The sequence below is a fragment of the Chiloscyllium punctatum genome, chromosome 11 (genome assembly GCF_047496795.1).
Source record: "Chiloscyllium punctatum isolate Juve2018m chromosome 11, sChiPun1.3, whole genome shotgun sequence".
Taxonomy (NCBI): Eukaryota; Metazoa; Chordata; class Chondrichthyes; order Orectolobiformes; family Hemiscylliidae; genus Chiloscyllium; species Chiloscyllium punctatum.
Window position 1 is genome coordinate 61290764 of NC_092749.1, and position 16746 is coordinate 61307509.

At 40.1% G+C, this 16746-nt stretch overlaps 1 protein-coding gene across 2 annotated transcripts in view; it reads right to left on the reverse strand.

Moving 5' to 3' along the window:
* Positions 1-16746, reverse strand: part of LOC140483029 (proteasome activator complex subunit 4-like) — a 196808-nt gene that overhangs the window by 63653 nt on the left and 116409 nt on the right. For both annotated transcript variants that reach the window (XM_072580909.1, XM_072580910.1), the window contains 7 exons: positions 16404-16540; positions 14834-14887; positions 8102-8231; positions 6816-6897; positions 5240-5390; positions 3355-3424; positions 1107-1232 (listed from right to left, as the gene is read on the reverse strand). In XM_072580909.1, the coding sequence (XP_072437010.1) occupies positions 1107-1232; positions 3355-3424; positions 5240-5390; positions 6816-6897; positions 8102-8231; positions 14834-14887; positions 16404-16540 (750 nt within the window). The remainder of the gene's footprint in view (positions 1-1106; positions 1233-3354; positions 3425-5239; positions 5391-6815; positions 6898-8101; positions 8232-14833; positions 14888-16403; positions 16541-16746) is intronic.

A 16746-nucleotide genomic window follows, 5' to 3' on the forward strand; every position in this document is an offset into this window, starting at 1 on the left:
AGAGGGCTGCAAGTCAATAGTATTTATAAAGCTGCCACATTGCAGTGACCTTCAAATATTTATTGAGCATGAATGTTTAGATTTGTCACTTGTGGATGATAATTGTTTAGGAATAATGTTCCTGCAGAGGCCTTCCGACCATGCTCAAAAGACTTCTTTGCTCATTTAGTCTCCAGTGGTTACAAGGTTCTTAAGGCAGAGTGGTAGTGACTCAGGGTCTGGTTTCAAGTCTCACCTATCTCAATTTTTTCATAACATGTCTGACAGGTTGTTTTTTTTTAAGCTTCCAGTGGTTTATAGAGGAAATTAAGAGAGGAAAAAAGTTCTCTGCTTTAAGTTGAAAGTTATTTCTCTATCATAAAAATGCAAAACTGCCAATGATCAGGTTAATTCTGAGTTATAGACAGTGAATGCCAATAACCCCAACATGCTTATGAGTAATTTAAGAAGTGGTTCAAACAAATTCTAAAGCAAATGCTTTTTCATGCAAATGATCAAATTTATTATAATCAGTGACAAGAGGAAAAACTGAATTAGCAAGAAATCTTCAGGGAAATGCGAATCAAAAGGTCAAGGACAACCCTTGCTTCAAAAACTTGAATGTATAATTTAAATAAGCACTTATTACAATATTGAAAAAAATGTGCATCGCCTTTTTGGATGAGATAGTAATTCAAGACTCCATCAACTCCTTCAGTTTCTTGAAGATTTTATGGCACTACTTGTAGTAGTAATATCCTGGCCAACAGTTACCATGAACCTATACCTAAAAGAGATGATTTAGTCACTGTCATTTTTGAAACTATGCTGGATGTAAGTAGGCTATCATATTCCACATATTACAAGAGTGACAAGACATCAAGAGTACTTCACCAAGGTCAAAGTTGTAATACAAGTAAGGGACAGTTGATTTTGTAACCAAATCAGAAGGTCTAAGGCGACCATTGGTAAAAAATTTGTAATAAAGGTAAAACAGTTGGAGGTAATTACCACAGGAACAGTTGTTTCAAAAAAGTAACTTTGGCCAACAGTTGGAGGTCACTCATGCCAAAAATCAAATGCATTAAGCTGATGTTTCATTTTAGTTCACTAATACTATTGCATACCTTGAACAGACAAAATCTGCGTGGATTAAATTTGTCCTTTCCTTTTCGGTCTTCCAAGGATAAGAATTTAATCAATTGCTCCATAAATTGGGGGTCAGAGAAATGGTCATAAATTACTTGTTCTGCCTACAAAGATAGTTATTTGGAAGTCATTAGCAATGCCTGTGCAGAGTTTTAGACTAATCATACATGTGACAAAACCATAGTAAATTAAACATAAATAATGCCTTTCTTTGCAAAAGAAAAAAAATCTTCAAATGGGCACTAGTTAAAATTAAACTAAATCATAAAAGATGTATGTAAATATTAAACTGATTTTCACTCTACCATAACTTTAACAACAGCATCAGTACTAATAAATAGTTAACAAATACTGCATACAGATATACCAGTCATGGAAAATTTCAATTACATTGATTTCAAAAGTAGCTGAGTAAGCCTGTATACATGATTGAAGGCCGACAAGGTATGTTAACATATTCCAAACAAAGGAAAATATTTAAGGAGGTACAGGGGGAAGAAGACAGAGATATTTAATATAAACAAAGTATCAGTGCGGGGATCAATATTCTTCTCAGTATTGTTATGAAGTTGAAGGTGTGTACTGTTACCTTTAAGAGAGAGTGAATACTGTTTTTCACAGACCTTACAAGCATCTGTCAGATGACTACTGTCACAAAGCTAGTCCCTTTTTTCCTAAATGGTTCCTTGGATCAAGAAGACTCTGTCCTTGATTTTTTTCAGAGGGGCAATAAACTGGGCTGGACTCCGATCAGTCTGGTTTGGTACAGAGATGAAAAGGATTTTAAGAGGCCTTTTGTTTCTATGTAGTCAGATGAGACTGCAGGCCAAAGTGGTCATGCTTTAGAAGTGACCTGTATAAAGACAGGGGTGTGGTCAGCTCTCTAGCTGAGCCAACATGAGCTGAGCAGTTTTAGTTCTCTCTTTTCTGCCCTTCAACTTCAACTTGTAAGCATGTGTTCCATTTATACTGGGTTTTAAACGGAGTTTGCTTATTGGAACTTCTTCGGAACAGCATAATTAAGTCTAACTGGATAGTTTGAGTTCTTTATTCTGTTTTTTGTGTTTCATTGTGTAATTTTGTGAATACATTTTTGTCTGTTTTAAAATCTGGTAGTCAACCTAGCTACCTCCAGGTAATTTTCACTGTACATATACCGAAACAAATTGCCAAGTTAGGTCTAGGGCTGCCTGCTTAAGAAAGTTTTGAGTGGCCTGGCCTAGTCCACAACACTACCTAGCAGTCTCAGTGTACTGGATAATTGAAAATATGTAACATTTTGTTGTGAAATTATTACGTGAGTTGGTTGCTGTTTTGACAACAATTCAAATTTAACCAGTTTAAATTATGTCCCAGGATACTAAAACCTACTCTAGTTTGAATTTATTGTTTTTGTCAACATTGAACCAATGAGACAATCTGATGTCAGGGTAATTAGAAAAACTGCTAAGAAACTTTTTCCGGTTTGAGGATGCCAGTCAAGTTAAGTGCTGCACTACTGCTTTCGAGTTGCTTGCTGACAATATCATACTTGACACTAGTCAACTGTCTTTTGTATGGATTTCAGAACTGATTTCTGGAAAAAGAACAGATTTACCCAGGAGACCCTTGAGCTCTATAGACTCTTTATTCATAACAAGATACTGAAGAGGAAGAAGCTGTATTGAACTGAAGGTGCTCTTTTATTACAATAAAACAAAGTTCATAAAATAATGTAAAGCTATTGCACAACTATGCTGCTCTCAAGGCACATTAACAGCAATGCGGGTACTGATCAGAGATACATGACCAATGTTGGCAGCAACTCAGGCAAAATTATTCATAAGACTTAAGCTAAGATACAAGTTATGCAGTGCAGTTACACAGTAGCCTTGCATAAACTGTTTGTTATACTTTGCTATTAATATTCACTTCATTGGGCTTTCCTACTTTGTCAAACTTGAAACATTGGTTCCCAATATAAAAACAATGTTAGTCCAAGGTCCATCCAGGCCAATGATGTGCAATACTAGCATATTAAGGAAAGTGGTGACACAACAGCAGGCGAAATAGTAAATAAAGTTGTAAAACTTCATTATTTTTCAAATGAGATCATACACTCATGCTTTGATAAAGATTACTCACTTACTTCAACTCAAGCACTCTCATTATTTCAAGCTCATCAAATAACCCTGAATTGATGACTAGAAAATGCTAAAAACAACTTTTGACACAAATAATTTTTACCTCTGACATTTCGCTTCGACTTCTTCCTAGTTTGGGTTGTTGATCCACTGGGGCATAAACAAGCAGCTTCCTAATTAGGAAAAAAAAGTCATTAGATTTTCTCTTGCATCTATGCTTCAACTGTCCTTTTAAAAAGACTTCCCAAATCTTCACTTTCTTTACAACCTATTATAATACTGTCTAATAACATACTAAACATAAATTAATTACATGACTAAAATAAAGTCAGGACTACAGCTGCTGATAAAGGGCTTAAGCCTGAAATGTCAAATCTCCTGTTCCCTGGATGCTGCCTGACCAGCTGTGCTTTTCCAGCGCTACACTTTTTAGACAGTTTAATGATGTACATTATATGCATGAGCAATGCTTCTAATAATAGAATATTTTGACCCAATCCGCTGGTCTTGAAAATATTTCTAATTGCTTAAATGTTGGAATTACAAATCACTCGTCATTTGTTCCGTTAATCAATAGACAATAGGTGCAGGAGCAGGCCATTCTGCCCTTCGAGCCAGCACCACCATTCATTATGATAATGGCTGATCATCCTCAATCAGTATCCTGTTTCTGCCTTATCCCCATAACCCTTTATTCCACTATCCTTAAGAGCTCTATCCAACTCTTTCTTGAGAGTATCTAGAGACTTGGCTTCCACAACCTTCTGAGGCAGAGCATTCCATATACCCACCACTCTCTGGGTGAAGATGTTTCTCCTCAACTCTGTTCTAAGTGACCTACCCCTTATTTTTAAACTGTGCCCTCTGGTTCGGGACTCACCCATCAGCACAAACATACTTCTTGCCTCCAGAGTGTCCAATCCTTTCATAATCTTATACGTCTCAATCAGATCCCCTCTCAGCCTTCTAAACTCAAGCGTATACAAACCCAGTCGCTCCAATCTTTCAGCGTAAGATAGTCACGCCATTCCGGGAGTTGACCTCATGAACCTAGGCTGCACTCCCTCAATAGCTAGAATGTCTTTCCTCAAATTTGGAGGCCAAAACTGCGCACAATATTCCAGGTATGGTCTCACCAAGGCCCTGTACAGCTGCAGAAGGACCTCTTTGCTTCTATACTCAATTCCTTTTGTTATGAAGGCCAGCATGCTATTAGTTTTCTTCACTGCCTGCTGTACCTGCATGCTTGCTTTCATCGACTGATGTACAAGAACACTTAGATCTCGTTGTACTGCCCCTTTACCTAACTTGACTCCATTTAGGTCGTAATCTGCCTTCCTGTTCTTGCCACCAAAGTGGATAACCACACATTTATCCACATTAAACTGCATCTGCCATGCATCCGTCCACTCACCTAGCCTGTCCAGGTCACCTTGTATTCTCCTAACATCCTCCTCACATTTCACCCTGCCTCCCAGCTTTGTGTCATCAGCAAATTTGCTAATATTACTTTTAATACCTTCATCTATGTCATTAATGTACACTGTAAAAAGCTGCAGTCCCAGCACTGATCCCTGGTCACCGCCTGCCATTCCGAAAGGGAGCCGTTTATCGCTACTCTTTGTTTCCTGTCAGCCAAACAATTTTCAATCCATGTCAGTAGTTTGCCCCTAATACCATGTGCCCTAATTTTGCTCACTAACCTCCTATGTGGGACTTTATCAAAGGCTTTCTGAAAGTCCAGGTATACTATATCCACTGGATCTCCCTTGCCCACCTTCAGAGTTACATCCTCAAAAAATTCCAGAAGATTAGTCAAGTATGATTTCCCCTTCATAAATCCATGCTGACTCTGACCTATCCTGTTACTGCTATCCAGATGTGTTGTAATTTCATCCTTTATAATTGACTCCAATCATACTGAGCAATCTCCAAGGATTTGAACAGAATTACTCTGATGGCTTACATTTCACCAATCCCATACTTACTGAGGCCATGTATAGTACCCCCAGTGTGTCTTTTCCACAAATAAGCAGGCTTCCCATTCATCCTTAGTCCTTGGCAAATTGGAGCTATTGTAATGAAGCCACTTGTTATCAGGCCTGTCTCCTGGCTGGGTTATTGCTGGATGAGAGCCATCTAGTTAGGAAGTTCACACAATTAAAAATGTGGAATATATTTAAGGTCTTCAAAAAATAATAAAGCAGAAGGTTTAAAATTTTCACTAATAAATAAAACTGTAGAAAATGAACTTGAAACCAACATTAGAAGTAAAGATTAGATTACTTAGTGTGGAAACAGGCCCGTCGGCCCAACAAGTCCACACCAACCCACCGAAGCACAACCCACCCAGACCCATTCCCCTACATTTATCCCTTTGCCTAACACTACGGGCAATTTAGCATGGCCAATTCACCTAACCTGCACATTTTTGGACTGTGGGAGGAAACCGGAGCACCCGGAGGAAATCCACGCAGACACGGGGAGAATGTGCAAACTCCACACAGTCAGTCACCTGAAGCGGGAATTGAACCCAGGTCTCTGGCGCTGTGAGGCAGCAGTGCTAACCACTGAGCCACCATGCTGCCCACATTTACACAATAGTGTAACATACTTGCGAGAAGCAAGTAACTTTAGACCTATCGTTTCCAAAGGTTTCCAGCAATGGATTTTGTCTTAACTCATGTCTGGATTTGACAGACTTCTTGATAGATACCGATTGCTAATAAGTAGTCAATTATGTCATTATTATTCCATCATGTCTACCAGGATGGCAGACAGTTGTGTTAGAGCTTTATCTTTCTCATCCAACATTTCCTATTTTCCACCAGAATAATGGCACATTCAGCATATCAAATCACCATGTGATTTTTACTTTTAGTGATTGAAACATCTTTGTTCACATTTTTAATGTCTTGAGAATATAATAATGCAAAATAAAAACTTCTGAAAGGTAAAGTAAAATGTTTTAAATAGTGAAAATGTTTGCAAAGAAGTAGTTCAAATGTATTTTTGGATCATAGATACAGTTATGAACAGCAACGCCAAAATATCTGACTAGCGCCAAGTATGGTGAGCACAGGAATACAGCAAGGAATGTTAAACCTTTCAAAGGAACACTCAAAAACAGGTTTTTCGACTAAGTGTCACTTCAAAAATGTCTTAACTCTGTAATATCTTCCTATGAGAGCTGGAGTATTAAAATCAAGTGCCAGTCAAGTCATATGATGGAAGCATTTCCAGACATTTGAATGTGCCCAAAGACATACCATATGATTTAACTGTACTCATTATGACCATGGTCTTTTCAGTGAACGCCCTTCACAAGTAAAAGCAAATTCTCCTCCTTGCAAGTTTTCTCTTAAAAATCAATGAAAAATAAAACATTGACAAATTTGAGGGGTTTCCAAAATTGTTTGAACTTAACTCCTTTAATGAGCAACCCAGGTTCGAAATAAGCAATTTGTTCAAAAGGTTTGCATATTTAAAATTACTTTAAGTCCATTAACATTTAACTGAGAATATGATCAAGGAAATAATCACTGAAAGGTCAATTCTACTTACAAACAGTGTATGGATCAATTTCTATTTTTTTGTGAGGTCTCTTCAGCTGCTTCATGATGCCAGCCACAGCAGATATTGCCATCTGAAGATGAAATTAATTTAGCAATGGTCACATGTGCAATTTTGGGGACATCATATTCTGCCTGAAAGTTCGAGGTCCCAACAAGATTTCACCACCTGCTGCATGTTTTAGGTTGTGGTAAACTTATTTTGGATCTTATTTGCACAAACAGGCAGACTGCAGAGGCTGTGGACGCAGTCCAGGCAAGCGTCCTTGCTCAAGGGACAGAAATAAGTCTGCCAAAAGGCAAGGTGACTTTTGAAATATAATGCAAAGCTGCTCAGCTAAAACCTTTTCTCTGCCTCAACAGCGAAGGAGGGTAAGATCAGGCCTGTCACTGGATGAGCAGTAAACAGCTGAAAAGCATGTAGCAACTACCATTTTCAAAGGTTTGTTAAGTGTGCGTGTGCGCGCGGGGTGGGGGCATGGCAGGGATGCCTAGTGAGGCCAAAAAAATCCTACACCCAAAATACTAGACAGGTTCTTCGGTGCGTGACAGCACCAAATTCACCATATTCCCCCATCCCTGCAAAACCAGGTGACTTGAGGTGTGCCTGGGAGATGAGAAGAGGCTCCAAGCTTCACCGTAGAGACACACAATAGGTTCAGATGTTGGGCAGAGGCCATGCCTTGGCACCCAGTTGCAGGGGCTTAACATGGTAAATTTCATTGTTACACTAAACCTTTCTATCCAGAGCTTATCTCATTGCACTTAATGTTTTCAGAATGAGCAATTCAGTTGAATGATATTTTTACAGCCAGACTGGAAATTATTTATTATCCGTAGTACGTGAAGCCACTGACCCCATACAGCTCAGGCATGAAAATTAACAATGAACATTCATTCTTTCAGGCTTTTAGATAATATTTTTGTAAATATCAGCTCAACACAGCCATGCTATGTCTCATGTCAGGAGAAGATAGCTTTTTAAAAAAGTACAATATCATGTGACATTATTATATAAAATATGCTGGCAAGTTTGCCAGGTTCCAAAGTCAGGTGAGAATTGATTGAGTGAATTCACTGAAGCACAGCCCTATCAGCTAACAATTGTTTTTCAGGAGGGAGGACACTTCTCATATTATCCATGAGCAAGGTAAAGTGCTCGTGATTCCATTTTTCTTGCAACTGACAAAGTACACCACACAATGACAAATTAAGCAGTAAACTTCCAATTCTTCTTTGATTGCTAGGCATGTGAAATTTAACAGAAAGAAAACTTACTTTCCGGACTACTAAAGCATCATGATTAAGACTCTGAATAAAGAACTTGATTCCTCTTGTAGGTAGTGGGACATCATCTCTCAGTAACAGGGAAAGGAAACCAATGGCTATTTGTTCAAATTTCCATGGTCTAAAAAAAATCAAACCCCTAATCAAAATTTAAAGGCTTTTACAAGGTTTGTTAAAAAACATCATAATTAAAGATAATAAAGCAATGCTAAAATTTCCATATTGGTGTTCCAGCCAAGGTTGCAGAGCGTTAACAGTCACTGTTTATATATGAACCGAGCCAATGAATAAGTGCAGGATGAATGACTATTCATCCAGGCAAGGCAGATACAATCCTTAGCCATTGATCACATTCTTGCACATTAGAAGTGATCATTAGACATCATCAGAAGTGTAAGCAGCAGCCGTAGCTGCCAATCAACTTGGTTATGATCTACTTGGGAAGGTGTGCTTCAGCCCAGTTATTTTACCGATACGACCCAGTTTTCCCATCTGATTGAATCACATTAACATGTTCCTGTATTTAATGAGAACTACTGTTATTACAAATAAATACATTTCATCATAGGTAAACTGTTATGGACTCAGCCAAACCACCGAAAACATTCTTAAGCAGGCAGCCCAGGCCATAACTTTGCAATTTGTTTCGATAAGATTAGATTCCCTACAGTGTGGAAACAGGCCCTTCGGCCCAACCAGTCCACAACGACCCTCCAAAGAGTAACCCACCTCCCTCTGACTAACACACCTAGCACTATGGGCAATTTACCATGGCCAATTCACCTTCACCTTTGGACCGTGGGAGAAAACCAGAGCACCTGGAGGAAACTCACACAGACACGGGGAGAATGTGCAAACTCCACACAGACAGTTGACTGAAGCTGGAATCGAACCTGGGATCCTGGTGCTGTGTGGCAGCAGTGCTAACCATTGAGCCACCATGATAAGTGTACAGGTTAGCGAGGTTGACTACCAGGTTTTAATACACAAAAATTTATTAACAAAATTACATAATGAAACACAAAGAACAGAAGAAAGAACTCCTACAGAATTCAATCTATCCAAACTAGACTTAATTATGCTGTTCCGAATGTACACAACAGTCTCACTAAGCAAGCCACCTGGAAACACAGTTATCAAAAAATGGAACAGATGCTTACAGGTTGAGGTTGGAAGGGCAGAAAGAGAGAGAGCGTGCCTGTTTCCACACCAAACTCCTAACTAGTTCTGGACTGAACTGCACTGCCAGAGAGTTGACACTCTTTCATTATACAGGTCTAAAACATGACCACTTTAGCCTGAAGTCTCATCTGTTTACATATAAACAAAAAGGCCTCTCAATACCCTTTAATTTCTGTACCAAACCAGTCTAATCAGAACTGGGAGCTGGTTTATGACCCCTCCAGAAAACAACCAAGGACACAGTATCCTTGAGAAAAGAAACAGCTTTTAGAAAAAAGGGACCAGCTTTGTGACAAACAAAACTATGAATTACAATCTATAAATATAACTTAGTCATAGAGATGTACAGCATGGAAGAAGACCCATCCGTACAACCCATCAATGCCGACTAGATATCCCAACCTAATCTAGTCCCACCTGCCAGCACCCGGCCCATATCCCTCCAAACCCTTCCTATTCATACACCCATCCAAATACCTTTTAAATGTTACAATGATACCAGCCTCCACCACTTCCTCTGGTAGTTCATTCCATACACGTACCACCCTCTGAGCGAAAATGTTGCCCCTTAGGTCTCTTTTATATCTTTCCCCTCTCACCTTAAACCTATGCCCTCTAGTTCTGGACTCCCCCCACTCCAGAGTAAAGACTTTGCCTACTTATTTTATCCATGCCCCTCAATTTTGCAAAACTCCATAAGGTCACCCCTAAGCCTCCGACACTCCAGGGAAAACAGCCCCAGCTGGTTCAGCCTCTCCTCATAGCTCAAATCCTCCAACCCTGGCAACATTCTTGTAAATCTTTTCTGAACCCATTGAAGTTTCACAACATCTTTCCGGTAGGAAGGAGACCAGAATTGCATGCAATATTCCAACAGTGGCCTAACCAATGTCCTGTACAGCTGCAACATGACCTCCTAACTCCTGTACTCAATACTCTGACCAATGAAGGAAAGCATACCAAACGCCTCCTTCACTATCCTATCTACCTGAGACTCTACTTTCAAGGAGCTATGAACCTGCACTCCAAGGTCTCTTTGTTGAGCAACAATCCCTCGGACCTTACCTTAAGTGTATAAGTCCTGCTAAGATTGGCTGTCCCAAAATGCAGCACCTCGCATTTATCCAAATTAAACTCCACCTGCCACTTGTCAGCCCATTGGCCCATCTGGTCAAGATCCATTTGTAATCCAAGCTAAACTTCTTTGATGTTCACTACACCTCCAATTTTGGTGTCATCTGCAAACTTACTAATCATACCTCTTATGCTAGCATCCAAATCATTTATATAAATGACAAAAGTAGAGGACCCAGCACTGATCCTTGTGGCACTCCACTGGTCACAGGCCTCCAGTCTGAAAACAACCCTCCACTACCACCCTTTGAGCCAGTTCTGTATCCAAATGGCTAGTTCTCCCTGTATTCCATGAGATCTAACCTTGCTAACCAGTCTCCCATGGGGAACCTTATCGAATGCCTTACTGAAGTCCACATGGATCACATCTACAGCTCTGCCATCAATCTTCTTTGTTACTTCTTCAAAACACTCAATCAAGTTTGTGAGATGTGATTTCCCACGCACAAAGCCATGTTAACTATTCCTAATCAGTCCTTGCCTTTCCAAATACATGATACATCCTGTCCCTCAGGATTCCCTCCAATAGCTTGCCCACCACTGACATCAGGCTCACTGGTCTATAGTTCCCTGGCCTGTCCTTACCACCTTTCTTAAACAGTGGCACCACATTTGCCAACCTCCAGGCTTCCAGCACCTCACTTCTGACTATTGATGATACAAATATCTCAGCAAGAGGCCCAGCAATCACTTCTCTAGCTTCCCACAGAGTTCTAGGGTACACCTGATCATGTCCAGGGGATTTATCCACTTATGCGTTTCAAGACATCCAGCATTTCCTCCTCTATAATATGGACATTTTTCAAGGTGTCATGATCTATTTCCCTACAGTCTATATCTTCCATAGACTTTTCCACAGTAAATACTGATGCATAATACTTGTTTAGTATCTCTCCCATTTTCTGCGGCTCCACACAAAGGCCGCCTTGCTGATTTTTGAGGGGTCCTTTTTCTCTCTCTCTAGTTACTCTTTTGTTCTTAATGTATTTGTAAAAACTCTTTGGATTCTCATTAATTCCATTTGCTATCTCATGTCCCCTTTTTGCCCTCCTGATTTCCCTGTTAAGTATACTCCTACTTCCTTTATACTCTAAGGATTCACCCTATCTATCCTTATCTTAACTATACCTGACACATGCTTCCTTCTTTTTCTTAACCAAACCCTCAATTTCTTTAGTCATCCAGCATTCCCTATACCTACCATCCTTTCCTTTCACCCTAACAGGAATATACTTTCCCTGGATTCTCGTTATCACAGTTATTGCCTTTGCTGTTTGAATTCATGCATCACTGGACATCGGAGTGTCCGGGAAAATTAACAGTGAAATTCACAACTGATCTTGGAGGAACTGTTTGGGTGAAGTTCACAGCACAAAAACAATTCACTTATCTGTTTCAAGTGTGTGGGTTCTTTCTTGATTATACATTACTAGAGATATGTCTCTTGATTAAACTTAAAATATAAGCCATAACTATAATTTAACCTGGTGCAGTGTTTTGTAGAAGAATAAGATGGTGTTATTTTCTGGGTCTGTAGATCATGAAGGAGCAAAAATGGCCTTTACTAGAGTGATATGTGCTTCTTGTCAGATGTGGGAATTCAAAGAGAATTTAAGGGTTACTGCGGATTATATCTGCAATAGACGCTGTTGATTGAGAATCCAATCAGATCGGATAGATTGGTTGGAGAGACGGTTAGAGGCGATGAGGAGTTTGCAACAGCAACAGTATGTGATGGATGGCAGTTATAGGAGGAGGGAAAAGTCACAGATACAGTCACATAGATGGGTTAACTCCAGGAAGGGTAAGAGAGGTAGGCAGCTAGTACGGGAGTCTTCTGTGGCTATCCCCATTTCAAACAAGTATGCTGTTTTGGAAAAGGTAAGTGGTGATCGACTCACAAGGGAATGTCACACAAACAGGCAAGTTTCAGGTATTGAGACTAGCTGTAATGTAATGAGGGGTTTGTCAGGTTCCAAGAGATCAATTGTGTTAGGGGACTCTCTAATCCGAGGTACAGACAAATGTTTCTGTGACCAGCAGTGAGAAAGCAGAATGGTGTGTTGTTTCCTTGGTGCCAGGATCAAGGATGTCTCAGAAAGGGTGCAGAATGTTCTCACGGGGGAGAGGGGCCAGCAAGAGGTCATTGTCCACAATGGAACCAACAACGTAGGAAGGGAAAAGGTTGAGATTCTGAGGGGAGATTACAGAGTTAGGCAGGAATTTAAAAACGAGGTCCTCAAGAGTAGTAATATCTGGATTACTCCTGGTGCTATGAGCTAGTGAGGGCAGGAATAGGAGGATAGAGCAGATGAATGCATGGCTGAGGAGCTAGTGTATTCACATTTTTGGATCATTGGAATCTCTTTTGGGGTAGAAGTGACCTGTACAAGGAAAACAAATTGCACCTAAATTGGAAGGGGACTAATATACTGGCAGGGAGATTTGCTAGAGCTGCTCGGGAGGATTTAAACTTCTAAGGTGGGGTGGGGTGGGGGTGGAGACCCAGGGAGATCGTGAGGAAAGAGATCAGTCTGAGACTGGTACAGTTGAGAACAGAATGGCAGGCAGAGACAAAGTAGGACTAATTAATTAAACTGCAGTTATTTCAATGCAAGGGGCCTAACGGGGAAGGCAGATGAACTCAGGGCACGGTTAGGAACATGGGATATCATAGCAATTACAGAAACATGGTTCAGGGATGGGCAGGACTGGCAGCTGTAATGACAGCATTGCAGCTGTACTGAGGGAGGATATTCCAAGAAATACATCCCGGGAAGTTACTTGGCTGGAACTGAGAAATAAGAAAGGGATGATCACCTTATTGGGATTGTATTATACATCCCCAAAGGGATCAGAGGGAAATTGAAAAACAAACTTGTAAGGATATCTCAGCTCTCTGTAATAACAACAGGGTGGTTATGGTAGGAGATTTTAACTTTCCAAACATAGACTGAGACTGCCATAATGTTAAGGGTTTAGATGGAGAGGAATTTAAGTGTGTACATGAAACTATTCTGATTCAATAGGTGGATGTACCTACTAGAGAATGTCCAAAACTTGACCCACCCTTGGGAAATCAGGCATGGCAGGTGACTGAGGTGTCAATGGGGAAAACTTTGGGGCCAGTGACCATAATTCTGTTAGATTTAAAATAGTGATGGAAAAGGATAGACCAGATCTAAAAGTTGAAGTTCTAAATCGGAGAAAGGCCAATTTTGACAGTATTAGGCAAGAACTTTCAAAAGCTGATTGGGGGCAGATGTTCGCAGGTAAAGGGACGGCTGAAAAATGGGAAGCCAATTCTAAAATGTAGAATCCCTACACATATGGGTGGTTGAGTGGACACAAAAAAAAAAATCGGGAAACACATTCCAATAGCATCAGTTCACAGGCTTCAAGGAGGTGTTCCTTTCTCTTCCCAAGCAAAACCATCTGCTCTCATACCCTCCTTTCAGATTTTCAGTTCTTGTTAAGGAGGCAGAGAACTTACACATTAATTGTTCAGTTTCAGGCACTGGTTAGATGCATCAGCTGATAGCAAATGGTGGGAGAGAATAACTGACCATCTCTACATGTGAAATTCTTTGCTGCAGAGATATATAGAGTCAAGTCCTATTTCTTCCAGTCTGAAGACTCACTGTATTATTCATACACACACTGAGGATATCACCGAGATGGGACGAAATGTCTGCAACACAAATTCCCAGCTCGGCGAACAGAACCACAACAACATACACACACTGTTCAGCTTCCCAAGATCCAATTAGAGGACTATTGTCAGGTTGATGACCTCTGGTATATCCACAACTAGTCACAACTGCACAAACCAGTCAATCAGCAATTTGTTGCCAGCCAAGTCTTACTCTCTGCACTCAGAATGTCTTCTCTCTCCTCCCCAAATGCTTGAACAAAGCAATGTAAACACAATTCACAATGAATTCCAGAAACGTTGTTTTAGTTTTTACGAAGTTCCTTAAACAGGGCTTAATTTTTAAAACAATCCTTTTCAATGCTCAATCAAATATAAAGAAAAATAAAAAGATGAAGTTATTACAGGACTGTAAACCTGATTGCTTGCCTGTGCAGGTAGACAGTCTGTGCAACCGGGGGCTGGCATTCAACCTTTGCCACCAGCACATCTTTTGTCTGAACACAGGGAACAAATATCTTTTCTAAAGTTCATCATATGTACTGCATCAATGCTGTATACTTCCCGTGAAAATCTGTTGAGCAATTCCTTGTAAGCATTTCTCCCATAGTTTAACTTTTCTCTGCACAAAAGTGTCAACTCCATCTCAAATCTAGCTAGGGATGCAAATTTGAAATGTCGCGTACTGGAAAGCTACAAGATGATGGACTGAGCTATCAAGCTTAAACAAAAATACATAATTTTTAAAAACTTACAAGTTCCGCTGGTCAAGCAAGTCCAGTAAGGTATCTATTAGCTTCTTATAATTCCTAAACAACAAAGAGAATTCTTAATTATGGACAACATTGAACACAGCCCTCATTTTTCATTTGCAGGCAATCCCCACTAAGGCACTGGTGTCATTTCTGAAAATCACTACTTTAAATAAAATGATTAAGTGAAACATGGTTTCCTATAAGAATTAATTAATACCAGGGTTAGGTTCCTGCAGATTCTGTGAAGTATAAAACAATGCCCAGGTTGAAATACCATATCACACTATGTATTCCTTGCTGAATTAATTTACCAACTAAAATAAACCACTAAATCTAAAAGGAAATACCATATACAGTTAATGACATGGTATTGTATAAAATAATTACACACCAGTATTGTACATGAAGATTCACCAGGTTCCAATAAGTGGCAGACATTGATCAATACAAGCATCAGCTCACCAAGAATATCTGCATTGTCGAGTATCAAATCTAGCATTTCGATGCACAACAGAAGGCTACAGCTATGAGTTGAGAAAAACCTTGGTCCAGATAAAAACAGATTTGGGACAGGGACTGAGGGACTCAGGGTGGGAGCTTGTGGGAAACTGGGCAGAGTACCAGGGCAGATAAAGAATCTGGCTTAGGCAGGTGGAGAACCCAGATCAAGGGGCAGCTGAAGACACCTCAGAATCCCGACAGTGTAGAAGCAGGCCATTCGGTCAATCAAGTCCACACTGACCCTCCAAAGAGCATCCCACCCAGACCCAACACTCTTACCCTATCCCTGTAACTCATGGCTAATCCACCGAGCCTGCACATCTCTGGACACTATGTGCAATTTAGCATGGCCAAACCACCTAACCTGTACATCTTTGGACTGTGGGAGGAAACTGAAGCACCTGGAGGAAACCCACGCAAACACAGGAATAATGTGCAAATTCCACATAGTCACCCAAGTCTGAAATCAAATCTGGGACCCTGGCACTGTGAGGCTGCAGTGTTAACCACTGAGCCACCATGGCACCTCTGATCACAATGGTCAACAGGGCCTTATAAGCAACAATGGAGTAGGAGCATTAGGGAAATGGTCATTAGCACATTGCAGGCCACATAGGAGGAAATTGGTAAACAATATTAATATGAAACAATGTGAAATGAATACATGAACACAAATTTATTACAGGTACACAATTCTTTATCCGAAACACTTGGGACTAGCTGATTTTCGGAATTCAGAATTTTTCAAATTTCTGAATAAGTGCCAGTTCAATGGTGAAATTTTAAAAAATATTACTGAACAGCAGACTCACAGAGTAACGGGCCCTGAGAGAGAATCGAGGCCTGCCAATGCTGGGCCACGCCCCTCCCCAACATCACATCTGAGTGACACGCATTGAGAGGGTGTGGAGTTGGGTTAACTGTTTGCACGCCAAACAACCTTGTTAATGAGATAAAAATTTCACAGAAAAACCTTTGGATTTTGGAGCTTTTCAGATTTCGGATAAAGGATTGTCGACCTGTACTAATGTTAAAACAGCTTTGAGTGGGTCGACTCTTCTCTACTTGCCTTAAGGACTCATTATTTCTTGCTACTTGGTTCTGAATTCCATTTTCAATCTCTTCAGCAGTGAGAAGAGGCATTATAGAACTTGGGTTATTTGCCTGGGACAAGGATGCAGCTATTTCCACACAACGATCTGAAATCTGAACAGATGAGCTGCAGATTAACTACTGAATAACCTTTTTAAATCACAAGGAAATTAACAATCAAATTGTGCAAAATATTCTGTTTAAGTTCAAAATAAGGAGCAGTTTTTATGTAATGAGCAATGTCCCTGACATAGTTTTTCCATTTTTTTGCACATTCGTAAATTAAAATTTGGCATGTGAAATCAACAGAAATTGCAAAT